This window comes from Bacillus rossius, chromosome 2 (genome assembly GCF_032445375.1).
Source record: "Bacillus rossius redtenbacheri isolate Brsri chromosome 2, Brsri_v3, whole genome shotgun sequence".
In the NCBI taxonomy this organism is placed as follows: Eukaryota; Metazoa; Arthropoda; class Insecta; order Phasmatodea; family Bacillidae; genus Bacillus; species Bacillus rossius.
The window spans coordinates 134,983,313-134,999,681 of record NC_086331.1 but is presented as its reverse complement, the minus strand read 5'-3'; the positions used below and the strand labels follow the sequence as shown (position 1 = coordinate 134,999,681).

Sequence of the window (16,369 nt, the reverse complement as noted above, 5' to 3'; positions counted from 1 at the left end):
ATAACATCTTATAAATCAATGAATGCCGGCTGCGTGCACGAAAAATTGTCACGTTCCGCCTGAGCCGAGCGTGCAAGAAGCGGCCAACCACCGTGCGAGAAAATCTTCTATAATATCATACAGGTTAAGGCGGGCTTTTTAACTAATTGTTCGTGATTATTTTTAAACAAATTATTTAAGTTAAATGTGCAAAAACTGTAAATATTATTTGAAAATTAAAATGTATGCAATTTTTCATCAATGTTTTCTAATGACGTTATCACGTAAAATTATTGTCCGTAAACCAACTTTACAGACAACCCCCTTTTTTTTATTTGATAATCTATACCTTAATGGTCTTTTATTGTGGAGTTTCTTTATGGATTTTAAAATGACAGTGATTAAAATATTATCAAGTAGGTGAAGTAAAAGGGCCCTTGGTACATTGTGTGCAAAATGTAAGAGATTAGAGCAATAAATCATGGATTTATAATAATAATGTGTCCATAATTTTCAGTGCTTCGCTGATAATACAATAGAAATAAAAATGGGTGCGATCCTTAACACAGACGTTCTACAGACATAGTGGAATCTGTGTATTGAGGGAAAATCCTCAGCATAGAAGTAGACATTACGCGAGAAACCCTTGGAAGCAAGGAAACCGGTGAATCTGTTGAAACCATGGGCAATGTTGAACCCACTGCATAAAAAATAATGCAGCATAATTAACATCAAATAACAGCTTATCCAACACAAGAACGTAACATTTCAAATAAGGGGGAGGGGATGTAGAATTAAAAAAAAATTAATAGATTCAACTTAACCATTATGTGACATTTCGAGAAGTTGGAGCACGGAGCATCCATGCATAGTTGCGTAGCACAACGCATGTGAAGACACAAAATAAAAACAAAATACCAGCAAAGAAACTACATAATGTTGAGAAGAAACTTTTGGGAAACAACTACATGCAGTATCTAAAACCCATCACTGGCCCTTGAAGAAATGACCACTCGGGCCGGTTATGACGATGGTACAGCAGATTCTCTCCGGTGTGGCGCAGAGAGCTGAGGGAGATGGCGCGGTGTTGCGCAGTTCAAACACGTAGTTGTCGACGGCATGCGAGCTCTCAGCTCCTACAGTGGTCCACAGGGGGGTCATCTCCAAGGGGAAGGAAGGGGATGCTGACCTAGGTGCGACGACAAGGGGAGGAGAGAGAGGGCTCTGTCCAAGCCCGGCATCCGGTTCAGTGTGAAGTGGTGCCATCAAGGCGCGAGAAACAACAGTGGCAAGCGCTGATGTGTGTATGCACCTGATTGTGCTACGTGATATCACGTACGGGAGTAGGTACCCGAGCTACGCTCCGCGAGTGATGGGGCGTACGTCATCGTCCTTGCTGCAAGTTTGCAGCCGGTAGATGGTGGGAAGAAGAGAATGCTGTCAGGTTTAAAAACCTGGCTAATCAAAATAAAAAGGATCCACAAAAACATGGAAATGTCCTAAAGAAAAAGAATGAAGCTTAAAGTTACCAAATGCTGAAATGTTTACGTGTTAAAATAATTTAAATAAACTAGTGCTATGAAATCTAAATAAGTGGCACAAGAGCAAATGTATAGTACCATTTTCAAACAAAACAAAACAAATGATTTGTGCCAAGAACATATCTCACTCACAGAGTTCATGGTGTAGTAATTGCTGTGTGTTAATATGGGCAGAAATATTTTATTTAGTTTAAAAATCATAACTTTCTTTTTTATTTTAGTTTCAGATCAAAATTCTGCTGTCAGTGATGTGACAAGGCAGTTGTCTCCTTATCATGGAAGCGGGGATGAAGACGGCTCTACAGATAGCTTTGTAGGAAATGGTGATATGGATGAGGCAATAAATGTAACTCGTGATAAAAACTTAATTTCTCGTGCCTTAGACACAATGGCAAAGGTGAGATGTTTTATATATCTTTACTATAAAAATATTTAAAGAAGTTAGTAACGTAGCTTTTTTAATGTTTTTAGTGTCATTAACAATTAATAAATATGTACCAAATTGAAAAGGCTGAGGGTATCACTAAAGCCCTTGTGGCCAGGGTGGAGGCTTGGATCGTTACACGAGTGGTTCTTAGCTCACTATAATCATGGAGAGCTTCTTGCTGCCTTGAGACTGTATATAACCATGCATCACCAAATCCTATCAAATCTTAAAGTGGTGTAGGCCATACGTGTCATCTTTTGTTACAGCTGATGTAAGATTTTCGATGGGGTTAGAGTTTCTTGTTCTAATTGTGACCATGCACTAGTTACTTCTTTACTACTCAGTGTATTAAAACAGTGACATGTAATTTGTTATTGCAGTCATTTTGTAGTAATCATCAATGTATTTAAAATGTCTATTAAATGGTTGTAATAATGGGATGACTTACAACTGGGAAATTAAGTTGGCAAAAATTATGTCATTTGGTAATAAAATGGTGCAAATAATGGGGAAATGCAAAAAGCGGTAATGTAAAATGGGGGTTCTACTGTATGTGGTACATGGTAGTGTTGGAATTGAAAAGGCAGGACCTTTTGGAAACCAGCCTTACAAAACACAGTTTTCTTTCAGCAATTTTTTAATGTAAAAATTTAACTTAACATTAAAATAAGCACTGTTCATAAAATTACAAATGTACTTGTAGCTAGGTTTTTCAGACATGTCCATGAAAATACATCCTTGTGGATCATAAAACAAATTAAAATTAGGTTTAGAAGCTATAATGTCTGTAAAGCCTATATGTTCCCAAAAATGTTTTCCTGAATGACACGTTACTCTACTTCTCACCATCCTGTGCAGGTCCTTTCAATACTTTACCATAGTGTTATGGCCGCTCCCGATAAGCCTTGCTAGAGCTGCTTTTGCATTGCAGGCTATCCTGGGCTTTAAATTTTTATTAAAGTTTGGTTTTTACATAGTATTGGCCCTGGCCATGTATGTTACAACGCTGTATGATTCCTAAATATAAGTGTCAGGGTGTGATTTGTTTAAATATTACCATTGACGTTATTGCTACATAATATGGCACATAACAAGTAATTCTCACTCTGGTACTAATTCTTCAGTCATTCAAAACATCCTTGAATAATTATGTTTGAGTAAAAATATTTTAACTTTAAATTTTGCTAAATTCAAATATGTAATTATGACATTTTGAAAAATGCTCAAGATTGAATTAGTAATTTGTGGTCTTCTGTATAAGTGTTAAAACTTGTTTAGTTAATAGCTATTTTATTTTGGCAAAAATTATTTAAAAGGATCATTAGATATCATGGAAGCTGCATATGAATTTATTCATTCCAGTTGGTATCCTTAGATTAAATTTTAGAAGGCAAAAATTATTATTGATGCTAAGGGAAAGTATTTGCGTGCACCTCTTTAGATACTTGGCAAGGTAATACATAGGTTTTTAGAAGAAAACTAATAAGGTAAGAGAAAAACTCAATTATTATGCTTGTGAAAATTGGAATGCTTGACAGAGTAGAACAAGAGCATAGCTATCTGGGGAAGCTATATTGACATATTGGCAACTAGTTTGAAGGAAACAGCTTTTCATTGGATGCAAGTCTTGATATCTCACCTTGCCAAGGCATGCTTCAGCCAAGGTTTGGAGAATCAAAGTCCGGACATGAGAGGCACAAGTTTTTGATCCAGGAAATGCATTTGAGTAATCATTACAAAATGAAGTAAAATCTAGAGATATAAAGATTAGGTAGAAATAACATTTTGAGTGACAGCATATTCAAGTTAAGAGAAAGTATGCATCTTTGCTAAAGTATACCAACTGTACTAAGTTTTAGTGTTTTATAATGTGAGAAATAAATTAAGTTATTTAAGTTTGTTCCCATTTGGTTTAAATGTTTTCAGCTAAATGGACATGGGGTTTCTTTAATTGTGGTGTTGTGAGAATACTTTTGTTGGGAGTAACGTGGTTTTTACTCAGTTTTCATGGATAATCATTGCTGATAATGTCTTTTGTATTTTTGTTTAATTTTTTTTTTACTTTCCTTGTTTTGTCTTCTAGGTTGTTGTCACTAAGGTGGTTCTGTCTTTTCTTTGTATACTTTTGTTAATGGAAAACTTTCATTTAAATTTGTTTAGTTGTAATATATCACTACTGACATCAAACCTAATTGTTTGCTTTGTGCATTTACATTAAGTTCTGAAATGTTGAGGGTTTTATGACTGGGACATAGAAAAATCTTTTAAGTAGTTAATTACATATTGACCATTAATTTAATGTATATTATAGTGACATACTTGCAATGTGTGTATGTAATAAATGTTAATGTTAACCATCTTGTTGTGGTTTCATGTGAAGTAGACAAGGTCATTAGGGACAGGGGTATACTACACAAGTTAGGGAATTTGGGAAGGGATCGGCCATACCTATTACAAGGAACCATTTCAGTATTTGAATGAAGTGATTTAGGAAACCATGGAAAATCTAGATAGATTAACTGGGATTTAAACCTGGATCCTCCTGAATGTGAGTCCAGTGTTTTACTGTTAGACCACCTGACTTGGACCTTTTGGTGAAATAAATATGAGATTTTAGAACGACAATCCATTAAGTGTAAAATCGTTTGAGTTTCAAATGTTGAAAATAGTGTACTTAAAATTTATCCATGACATTAGATAAGACTAACATGAGTGTGATGTCATGAGAGGTTAAGCCTGTGGCATGGGCGAGATGCAGATGTGAAGTGTTAGGTGCTCCCCGTGATGTCCTCAAGATCTGGCCCGCTCCAAGCTCCTAGAGTTGGTCACCGCGTGCTTCAGAGAAATTGCATTTATAGTTTATGTTTGCTTGTACTACAAGAATGACATGAGGCGTCAGGAATGTCACGAAGCTGGCATGTGCAGTGTGTGCTCACTGGTGGTCTGGCTATTGCAGTATTAGACATGAGAAATGATATTACAAATAAACAAAACTAATGGATTATTTAAAAGCACACAATCTCTGGATCTAACAAAATGTTGATAAATTGTTTCAAATTTTGGTGGTGCCATCCAAAAGTTAGTATGAAGTTTATAAATATTAAATGCTATTGTTATTATTAAATAAATACATAGACACACTAAAAAAAAGTGAACTACTGCTAACAAAGTACTTGCACTCGGAGCTGCTTCATGCTGTTTAAAACACCCATGCACGCAGTGGTCTACACTCCAGGAATGCGACACTGCACATCAGGCCAGAGGGGAGTTGTGACTGTATCTAGTATTGCACTCACCAGATGATGTGTGTAGGCTGTCTAAGTATCCTAATTTAAACATTTTTTTTATGGCGTGGTTTAAAACCAATTTATTTCTAAAAAGTTTTTTTACTTGAAAAAATTATTTGCATGACTGTATATGTTAAACCATTTCTCAAAATATTGTAATATTCAACGTTTAACAACATTTAACAATAGAATGCTAAGTTTTATATTTATACCAAAAAATTTATCCTTCTTAAAACAGTTTAAACTCTTTATTGTATGAATGTTTTTATAAGAAAATTGAATTTTTCAAAGCTTCATTACAGCTGTTGATAATTTTTATGTTTCAAAGGTTATTTTCACTGAACTTTAATACCGTCAGTTGGGGTAACATTGGCCCTTTGAGGGTAACTTTGGCCCAAGACAAAAACATATTAAACCATGTTACAACTCTTCCAAATATTTATTAGATGTGATGATACATATGTAACATATGTAACATATTTAAATTTTTTTAATATGAGATTTACTTGGGTCTACATCTTTTCTACTGAGTTATTTTCTAAGCTGCAAGCCAAATTTTATACTTATATAATATATAAATCTTAATTCCACTTAACACACATAAATGAAAAATTAATGTTTTTAGATTTTTAGCATGGTTTTGTTTTGATGTTATTAGTTTTACAACATTCCTTGTCTAGATATAGTGTGTCAATTAACAGTTTTATGGGTTTCTTAAAGTAAAAATAATTTAGTTTTTAAGTGTTAACAAATACAATGTTTCAGCAAATTAAGATCATAGAAAATGTTATTGTGTTAATTTGAAATTTTGGATCCCTGCCAAGTAATCTTTGGTAAAAATAATTTTCCAGTTTCTACATATGGATCAAAGTTTTATATTGTCTTTAAGGATACTTTTGATTGTAATTTAATTTTGTGTTACCTGTTGGTGGTTAAAATATGATCAGTGTGCTGGTGTGTTTCAGAATTTAAATGGTAGTGATAACCTGGGATCCACCAGAGTGCAGCATGATAATGAACATGTGTTTGAACTGGAAGGTTTACTTTTGCAAGAGCATCATATTTCATTCAACTTACAGACACCAACTCCTATGCCAGCTTACCTTAACGTGCATTATATTTGTGAGAGTGCTTCTAGGTTGCTGTTCCTTTCTGTGCACTGGGCACGAAATATTCCTGCATTTCAGCTCCTGAGGTGAGTAATATTGCAAACTGTCTGGTATTTCCTTTTTAATGAGCATGATTATGTACCTACATTTATACAAGACTGGAATTGTCCAAAGCTGTGCAGCCTAGAATGTAAAGAAAAAGAACAGCATTGAATAAATTAGGGATTAACATTTCATTGACATCAAGGTCAGAATGGAACATTGGTGGAATGCACGAGTGGGGGGAACATGAGCACCCTGAGAAAACCCATTGGTGAACAGCAACATCTGCTACGTTTCCCACTTGCGATAAATCTGGGTTTCTGTCTTGCCAGGAAATGAATCTGAGTCATCTTGTTCGGAGGAAAGTGATCTGACCATTCAGTCACCGTGGGCCCTGCAACATTTAAGATATTTTACTATGGGAAATTACATTATACTTATGGCAGTCAACATAAGGTTTTTATTGTCTGTATATTTAGTAAATTTAAATGAGGTTTTGTTAGTATCAAATGCATGTATTCAGTTACATGGAATTGAGATAGATCTAATGAGTACAGGGGCTGATCTGGAATATTATAAATCCAGGTTCACTGGAAAAATTAGGAGCAATCAATACAAAACAACGTATTTGCACAAAATGTGATTTATGTTTAACCAGAGATGTTTGAAGTATCAGTTACCTTTTAACTTTTGTCTCTATGCACGGGGTGAAGCCTCACATCATTGTGTACAGTCCCAGGAAACACATGCTCTCTCACAGTACAGTTACGATTGTGCACAGAAATTTAAAAAATTTCTCTGCCTGTAATTAAAAAAAAATGCATTTTTGTGTTCTAAAAAGATTATTTGTGCATCTAAACTGTCTCTGATTACATTGCAAAGTTTCTTCATAATTTTTTGGTACAATTTTTACCTGGTAATAAATCTGGGATGTCAGGGATCCAATTTTGCAGGAGAGCAGGAAAGGGGTTTATTGAGATTTGCATGGGTACTGCCTTTTTCTTTCTCTTCAGACTGGAACTTTTTCCTCAATCCTTAAATAATTTATTTTTTCATTTTGAAAAATAATAATTTGGTTTTCTACTCTACAGTTTTATGTTATGTTAGGTAAATATTTCAATTAAATACTGTAGATCAGAAGATTAACTAATTATCGTGTTCTAAATTCATTTATTTTTGGCCACTAAACCAATGATAGTGACACTGTATTATTTTTTTTATCTCTTAGAATTGGCTGTGTGACAGAATAATTAATTCCGTGGGCATATTTTGAAGCCATGCCTTTAGTTGACAAGTGATCATGCTACTCTATGTCTTTCTGCCCACAGATGCACACGCACGCACACATGCATGCACGAGGGTGATCTCATATGAGTTGGAGAGAGTACATTCTTTGAATGATTCTTGTGATGGGGTAGATTGATTTAATCATTATTTTGGACTTACCTCATTGCTAGTTTGTACTGTTTGTCCTAGAGAGAAAGAAAAAAACAGACAAAGAAAAATGAATACAGAACACAGAAAACAAGCCAAAACCAGCAGATTTCAAATGTTAAATGTGCAGAGCTCCCAGATAATTCTGTGGAAGGAATTAGAACAATAGGGGGCGGTCTCAGGATTGACTTCTGGGGGAAGGGGGCCATCGGTAGTCTGGACCTAGTATAATACCTGTTTATTGCTTCGGAAGTCGTATTTTACCCCTCTGAATCCACCTTTGAGAACAGTATCACAGTAGGCTGACAAAGATGAGACAGTTGCCACAAAAACAGTAAATACAGATTCAAAGAGACTAGATTGTATACAAAGAAATATATTCAAAAACCAAATGCATCACACCAGACCCTTCCTTGGTCCACTTGTTTCCTTTTGCAGTATTTGATGAAGGATGGGAGGGGTGTTATTAGATTGAAAGATGAAATTAAAACAGTGTACAAATTGAGGGTAAATATGGACTAGGTATTCCTGGTCATGCAGGAAACCTTATCTTTCAGAATGTCACATTACATCTACTGTACCTGTTAGTTTGACAATCATAAACATTGTGCAGCTGTGCAGAAATCCTTTAATTTACAGATTTATTTTATATTTTGTATTCCATAACCTTAAGTAGAACAATTTTCTTTAATTAGTTACTATTCTAATCATTAGCTATATCATTTATTTAATAGATTAGTAGCATTTCAGAAATTAGTATTGTGATTATTATTTTATATTATTTTTACTGATTATTTTCCATGGATGTTCCAGTTGTGAGTCTCAGACAGCATTGGTTCGAGGATGCTGGACTGAACTATTCACACTTGGTTTGATTCAGTGTTCTGATGTCATTTCGTTACCAGCAGTACTTTCTACAATAATTAATCACCTTCAAGTTTCCTTTATTCAAGAAAAAATTTCAACCCAGCAATTAAAGCAGGTATGATTCTTACTGTAATTGTGTTTAGTGTATAGTTGCATATATAAATTAATCATCTCACTCTTATAATTCAAAACTGTTCAATGAATTGCCGTATAAAGTTTTACAGAAATTGCTGATGTTTCTTTCATGCATTTTGTTCTGAAATGTGTTAATTACTAAACAGGCTTACTGAGTTTATTATGTTAGCTGATCTCCCCTTGCATAATGTTAAAAGATGGAAGGGATAGGATGGTAGTGACAGTTTAATAACCAGAGTTGACAGTGAAGGGATTTGTTTGGGTCATGTTGATGGTGATGGCACATACAGTAGCAAAAACAATACCTCAAATATGGCAGCTGTGTGAGTGGTGTTGCTAACCCATTTTCGACCCTACCGGCAGGTGTTATTGAGTCAGACACACTAACATCCATCTCCTGTCATGCAAATTAATACTAGAGTTTAACTCAATGCAAATTGGGTTTAACTTATTAAAGTGTTTATTAAATTGTGTGTCTGCAGCTGTTAGTGCCAATCTATATTTTATTCTTGGTCAGGGCACAGCAAATCTAAGCAAATGGTAGATACCATTAGAAAAGTTCTGTTCTAGTCTGTTATAATGTGGACTTAATTTTAGCATTTTAAAAAAATTGAGATATTTGCTAGTTGTCCACTTGACTTGAGAAGTAAATTGCTCTTCATACCATTAAAGAATTTGGTGGATACACTTTTAAGGTATGGAAAGGAATGTGCTGAGAAATTATTCAGGAGCTTCCTCATAGCATGATACAGGGTGTGACACGATAAGAGTGAGGGATAGCTTGTTAATGTTTAAATCTGAAGAAAATACTTGTTTTGTTTGTATGTAACAGTTTAAATATTCTACTTCACTTTCAAATACCTTTTTGAATGGAAATTTTTTACTTTTTAACAATTATTTTTCACTAACACTTTCAGGATATAAAATATTAATTTTTTGTTGATGATGCAGTTGATTAAATTAATGTTCTTAATTTGTGTAGGTGACCGATCATGTTTTCAAAATTCAAGAATACCTTGGTGGAATGACTCGCTTGCATGTTGATGAGCATGAATATGCTTATCTGAAAGCCATCGCACTATTTAGCACAGGTAAATAACTTAATGTTTTTTGATAATTCATGTTATACAATTTATGATGAGTATTTCATATTTTGAACAGCTAAATCCTTTATAGACAATAGTTTTGTACATTGACAGACATTATACAGAATTATAGAGCAAATTTAATGCACTAGTAATGAAATTGACCATAATTTGACATTCCTGCTAAGTGTTGTGCATTATACAGTATGCTCAGTTCACAAACACTGAAAGTGCCATATCATTGTAGGACTAATATATAGTAAAAAAAAAGCACACTTGTCAAAAATTTGCAATCTCCCATAGGTTTTTAGAAAAATGGTCTGGTGACCATGCTGTCCCAGTTTTATTTACTCTCGTACAGTGACAAAAACTATTAAAAATAACATTTACATTAACATATTTTACTTCCCTTGCTATACACATTTTATTCAATCTAGAATATTTAAATTACAGTTACAAGATGTGTTCCAAATTGATGTACACTCTAAAATACATTTTTTTTCACATGCATGTTAATCATGTGCAGGTTGAGAAGGATGGTTGTAAGCATGTCACATTGTCCTAGAGCCACTTTAGGGCTTGCAAATCTCTGCCTTGTAAATTTACAGTCAGGAATGCCCTGGGCAGAGATGCCAATGTCTATGGATAACATGACCTTGACCTATATAATCAGCTGTTATACTACATTCCTGAAAAATATTATGGGTAAGGCAGTGACCTGATTATTCGTCTATACCCTTTGACAAAAGTGTGTTGGCAGCCATGTCGTTGAGAAAAGTCAATTTTTCCATATTTATTGAAGTTTTAAATATCCATGCTTGCATTTTTATTATCAAAAACAAGAATGTGTAATACACTTGAGCAAATCTTTGATGAATTTGTATTTTCCTAAATTCTGTAAAATAAATGCAGAATTAGTTTTATTCATATAGCTCTTAAAATTGTTGCTGAAAAAAAGCCACTTATTACTTTTTGAGTGTCTTTCTAACATTTTCACGGCACACAACACACAGGTATTTACAGATATTGCTGAACTTATGTGAACTGATCTTGTGCCGTGAGTGCTATTGTAGTAGTCTATTCAACATTCTATGATTTTACTATTACATATGTTAAATCATTGACAGCCTTCTATTTACAGACCTTTGTGGGTTTAACAAGTTAAAGCTAGTGTTTATAAGAAATGCTCAAGATTCCTGTTACATTATTAACAGTAGTTATAAAATAGATTGTGAGTACAAGTTATTTAAAGTAGCATAGATTATTATATTTAAGTAAGTTACAATTTTTTATAGATAGGTACATAACATTACTGATTTTGTGGAACATGTACATGCTCCTAATATAAAGTTTTTATTTTGTCCAACCAACAGATCAGCCTGGTATGTTATCGAGGCGTCAGGTTGAGAAATTTCAAGAGAAAGCATTTCAGGAACTTCAGATTTATGTGACTAAGACATTTCCTGAAGATAAGGACAGATTTCCTCGTCTGTTACTGAAGTTACCGCCTTTGCGTGCCCTGCAGGCTAATGTAATGGAAGAGTTATTTTTTGCTGGTCTAATTGGTAGTGTTCAAATTGATAGTGTAATACCCTACATACTGCGTATGGAAGAAGGGGAATATTATAGTCAGTTAAGTAAGTAATTATCTAAATTATTTTTGCTATTTTAGTTTTAACCTTTCATTTTCTGTTTAAGTATATATTATTTTAAGGTGATGCTACAGTGGTGTGGTAAATTGAAGCAGTCTGTAGGGGCTATGGTCTACCTCACGGTAGCGCTCATGTGCACACACCAGGACATCAAACGAGAATGATCGAAGATGGTGTGGTGTCATGAAACACAGAAGCTTCTAAAGAGCACATGGTTATAATGGGAGGCGGTATGTGCGATCAACCTTGCACACAGCATTGGTATTGCTGTGGAAAATAGTGTTGCTGCAATACCACATAAAAGAAGCTGAAGTATGTGCACCTTCATGTACCACTGTATATGTCATACCACACCACTGAGTGAGGACCTTTAAGGTTGTAAAATGATGGTCAAAATCAATTTTATTTACTTTTAAATAGTTGATATACATCTTGACTTCTTTTCGTAACAATTGTGTTGAAGTAATAAAATATTCTGCTTTTATTCATGGCTATATTAGAATTTAATTAATATAGGTAGTCCTCTGTAAGTATGTTCAGCTGGGCGAAGGTTATGATTTCATTCTAATGATCTTGTTATATGTGATCTGAAAATTGTTTGTCGTATAGATGACAAACTTTCTCAAATAATTATAATGAATATTATTATTCTTATTGTTGAAATTAAGGCTCCTATTAATAAAATAATGTTTTATGATGTGAATATATTTCTGGATAATCAGATGTGAATTATTTCCGGACATTCTTTTTACGCATGTTCATGTAAAATTGCATTAACATTGGAACACTCGGGGTGGCTACATGCAGGGAAAACCAGGGAATTTCTGCACATTGCAAGAGAAAATGTTAAGTTAAGTTAGTGTGGTTTGGCCATGACTCATAACAAATACTACCATGTAGCCTAAAGATTTCACTAATCGTATGCAAGCTTCGACAACATAGAAAACAATTTGAGACGGGAAATTTCTCGATGAAGCCTCTAAATTAATTTCTTGTCTCAGAATTTTTTGATAATTTATGTGTTAAAAGCATGAGGAATTAAGTTATTGTTTTTGTATCCCAAAAATACTGAAGTGCAAAAGATGCAAAATACTACAAAATGTACACAATTTCCCTCTTTTTTTGTGAATTTTCAAAGTTTTTTCCAAACATGGAGCCTTAAAAGAAATTGGATGTAGTTCAGTTTATTAACACTTTCACGATGGTGAAGTGGGAGGTCTGGCCTGACCCTAGACACAGGCCCTATTACTAACCTGCCAACATCATTTAGATCAAAGACTATTTTTAAAACCTTTTTTAGTGTGATAATTTTTGAACAGTGGGGTGGCACATAATGTTGCATTGCATTCTTTGCAACACATTTTAGTTTGCTTTGTCTTATTGGGGCTTTGTACACAATACATGTCCTGTATGCACTCCATGCATCAGAAAGATTAGGTCCTGCTGTCAGTCTTGGTGGAAAGTCTGATCTTCTTCCTCTGCTCTATTTTCTTCTTTCTATATTGTACTTTTCCAAAATTTGTTCTATGGTTTTCATTTGAAACTTAGCATACCAAGTTTTGGCAACAAATTTACTGTATAAACAATACAAATTGAAAACAGTCATATCAATAATATAAAAAACAGCTTGCGGTACCACTTTGATGATTTCCTAACAAATTGGAAAGTAAATTCTCCCCTTTTCAGCAACTTTTGGCATTTCTTTCCTTGTGTGATGAACAGTCTTACATGTATTTGTTGCCTGGTCATAAAGTTAACAAAACAGTGCTGGGCTGGTGTACCAGTTGTTGCAGAACAACATACGGTTCAATTAGGCTAGCTACATGTCACCAGGCATGCCAAGAACATTGTCTTGAACGTCTGCAGGCGCTCCACAATATACAATAAAGTCTCAAATATAATTGGTAAGAACATCACAGATAACAAACAGTTTCACTCCAAAACTGCTCTTTTTTTGCAGAAATATACTGTTTTATTTTTAGTCTGCCCTTGAACATCATGAGTGACTCATCAATTCACAAATTTTTGTATGGGCAGAAATGTTTTTTATATATCTTCCTTAAATGATTTTTGATTGGGCCGCACTTTGAACAAAGTGTGAGACTCTTTGTTGTTGGAGAAATGAAGAAATTGCAGCATGTTCTGAAAAGTCTCGAGATAGCAATTTTGGAAATAACGGTGTGTGCAAAATTGGTTCATTTCGACCAATATTCAGATACACTTAATTTTTGAATTCTTGTCATTATAAATGCAGGGGCAATAAAAATATAACCATCACTTTAACTTACATTGGCCACACATTGAGAAAAATAGCTGTTTCCTTGCACAGGGATTTTTATAATGGTTTCACTAAAAAATAGTTGAAAAAATCCAAGCTCATTCAAACCTGCTGCATCCGTTTCACTCTTTATTCCCGTATGAACATCATTAAAACTTGTGTTTTTTTGTAGTCAGATTTGTTGGCTGCCAAACAATTTTTTTTTCTTCAGTGGTCTGGTTTCTTTCTCATCTTCCTCAATAGAAGAGGATTCATCTATTACATAGATATAGATAAAGTTACAAAGAGTTATTAAAAAATAGCAGAATAATTTTCTCATTTGTGATAAAATTTTAATTAATAATTTTTGTTGTGTTAAGGATATCACAAACGAAGTGTTTTCAAGGAGAATATATTTGTAAATTACTGCAATGTTCGTAAAGAATGGATGCGTAGGTAGGGCTTATGTATTAATATTAAACAAAATATATGAAACAGAAAACCAGACCTCACATGTTTTAATGCCGGTGGGGAAAATAAATGGCATCGGGAATCATTTAGTAATTCACAACTAAAATTAAAAATTGAGAAAAAACAACACAATGTGCTGTGAAGTGTGGCATGAGCGCATGACCATAATCAGAAAATCTGCAAGAGTGTCAGAATGAAGTGAGTGACTTGTAAAACTAGTTTTCAAGATCAGGTAATCTCAACATGTGAAACTGGCAACCTTAAGTAAATACAAAATAAATAATTATAGTTTATATTAATTGTAATTTAAAATACATTACAGATTTGGTTATACTAGTTATTCTATTAAGTGATTCCTACTTCAGTACGTTTAATTTTTTATTTTGACATCAAATTTTAGGTTAGCTGTAATAGGTAGTTCATAACCAATCTTTCAAATGCATTGTAAGTAATTTAAATGTAGCTAACCTAGCCTAACCAAAGGTATTCACTATTTTAAAATATTTTAAATGCAGCAAACCTATTCTAACTAATTATTATCGTATCACACTAATCGTAATATATGAGCGAACCTAACCACTCAAGAATGGTAAACTACTGGTAAACAATTTGAATGATTGAAAATTGTTTGAGGGAGTAAAAATACATTTTATAACATTTCTAGAAAAGAGGCATTTACTTCATAATTACCAATAATTAATTTCAATAGGGTGTGTTCTATTGAATAAAACATATTATAGGTGCAGTTGAAGTCCTTTGCTAGTGTTTTCCTGAGAAAAGAGGTTTTATCATGTAATTATTAATTTATTTTGGTATGCTTACGTTTTGATATGAAAATAGGACATTTTAACAGCATATACAGCCTACTTTTCCTGCAGAAAAAGCATCAACATCAAGTGGCACCGCAGGATTGTTCATTTCTTAAAGGTCAGGGAAATTTGTCAATTCAGGTCTGGAAAACTCGGAAAAGTCAGGGAATTTTGGAATTCCAAGCTTGTAGCAACCATGTATAATTACTGGATGTAAGGGTCATGGAAAAAGGAATGTGTAAAAAAACTTATTTAAGACCATCCTGTCACCCTAAAAGGGTAGCACAAGCAATAGCCAAAGTAGTTTTTCAAGGCCCAGTGACAACGGGGGAAAACTGTAAACCACTGCTGTCTAGCAGCTCCGGTAGTTATTAAAGCTCATGAGACATCCACAAGGCCGAGCGTCCAGCACTTCTCTGTAGCATGTAGCAGTCCGAGCACAGACTGCTACGTAGTCGACCGCAGTTCAATGTGTATACTCGATAAAATAACCAGATCGAGAGCAGTCGTTTGTTTCATGTGTTAATGTTCACCTAAAAATGGCATCTATTGACTTTTTTTTAACATGGTTCAGTGTGTTGAAAAAAAATTGGTATTTACTGTATATTTGTGCATTCCAGTGTTCATTCCAGCTATTGTGAATAGTGATTTATTTATTTTTGTATACAGTAAGTCTGGGCTGCTCCAATGACACATGGGATGTCACTCTCACCTGCTGAACCGCTTTGTGTTGTGACGTTTGAGATGGATACCCTATGACTGATTTACATTATTTAAAATCATTTCTGCTTTTAGGTAATAGATTTGAGACCTATGTTTAATCTGTGTGAATAGTTTGTAGATAACATCACTATAATTTGTCAAGGACTCTATGATTCCATATATATTAGCTAACATTTCATTTAAAAGATAATTGATATATTTGCTCTCCTTTCACTGTGTTGCTACACAAAAATTGTGTTGTGTCATTTTTCTGTTCTCTGTTACTAACACTAATAGACCTCTGTAATATAGTGGTCAGCATACCTAACTCGGTATGTTAGGGTCATCTGACTGGGATCTTTATTCCTAAAAAACTATAAGTAATAAATATTTTATCTTGGTCGCTTTGGTAACAGGTTACCGAATTAATACAGTCAATTCTTGATTATTCGCTTTGCTGCTTATTAGGGGCACCTGTATAACAGGAGAATATGCTATTTTTATTCCAAATAAATCTCATCAAAAATGGAAGAAACTGGAAAGAAAATGTTAGTCAAGGTGGATTAGAAGAA

At 34.0% G+C, this 16,369-nt stretch overlaps 1 protein-coding gene across 6 annotated transcripts in view; it reads left to right on the top strand.

Annotated features, from left to right (window-relative positions):
- Positions 1-16,369, top strand: part of LOC134529873 (nuclear receptor subfamily 2 group C member 2-like) — a 62,996-nt gene that overhangs the window by 39,793 nt on the left and 6,834 nt on the right. For all 6 annotated transcript variants that reach the window (XM_063364415.1, XM_063364416.1, XM_063364410.1 and 3 more), the window contains 5 exons: positions 1,742-1,917; positions 6,200-6,429; positions 8,633-8,801; positions 9,804-9,912; positions 11,280-11,543. In XM_063364415.1, the coding sequence (XP_063220485.1) occupies positions 1,742-1,917; positions 6,200-6,429; positions 8,633-8,801; positions 9,804-9,912; positions 11,280-11,543 (948 nt within the window). The remainder of the gene's footprint in view (positions 1-1,741; positions 1,918-6,199; positions 6,430-8,632; positions 8,802-9,803; positions 9,913-11,279; positions 11,544-16,369) is intronic.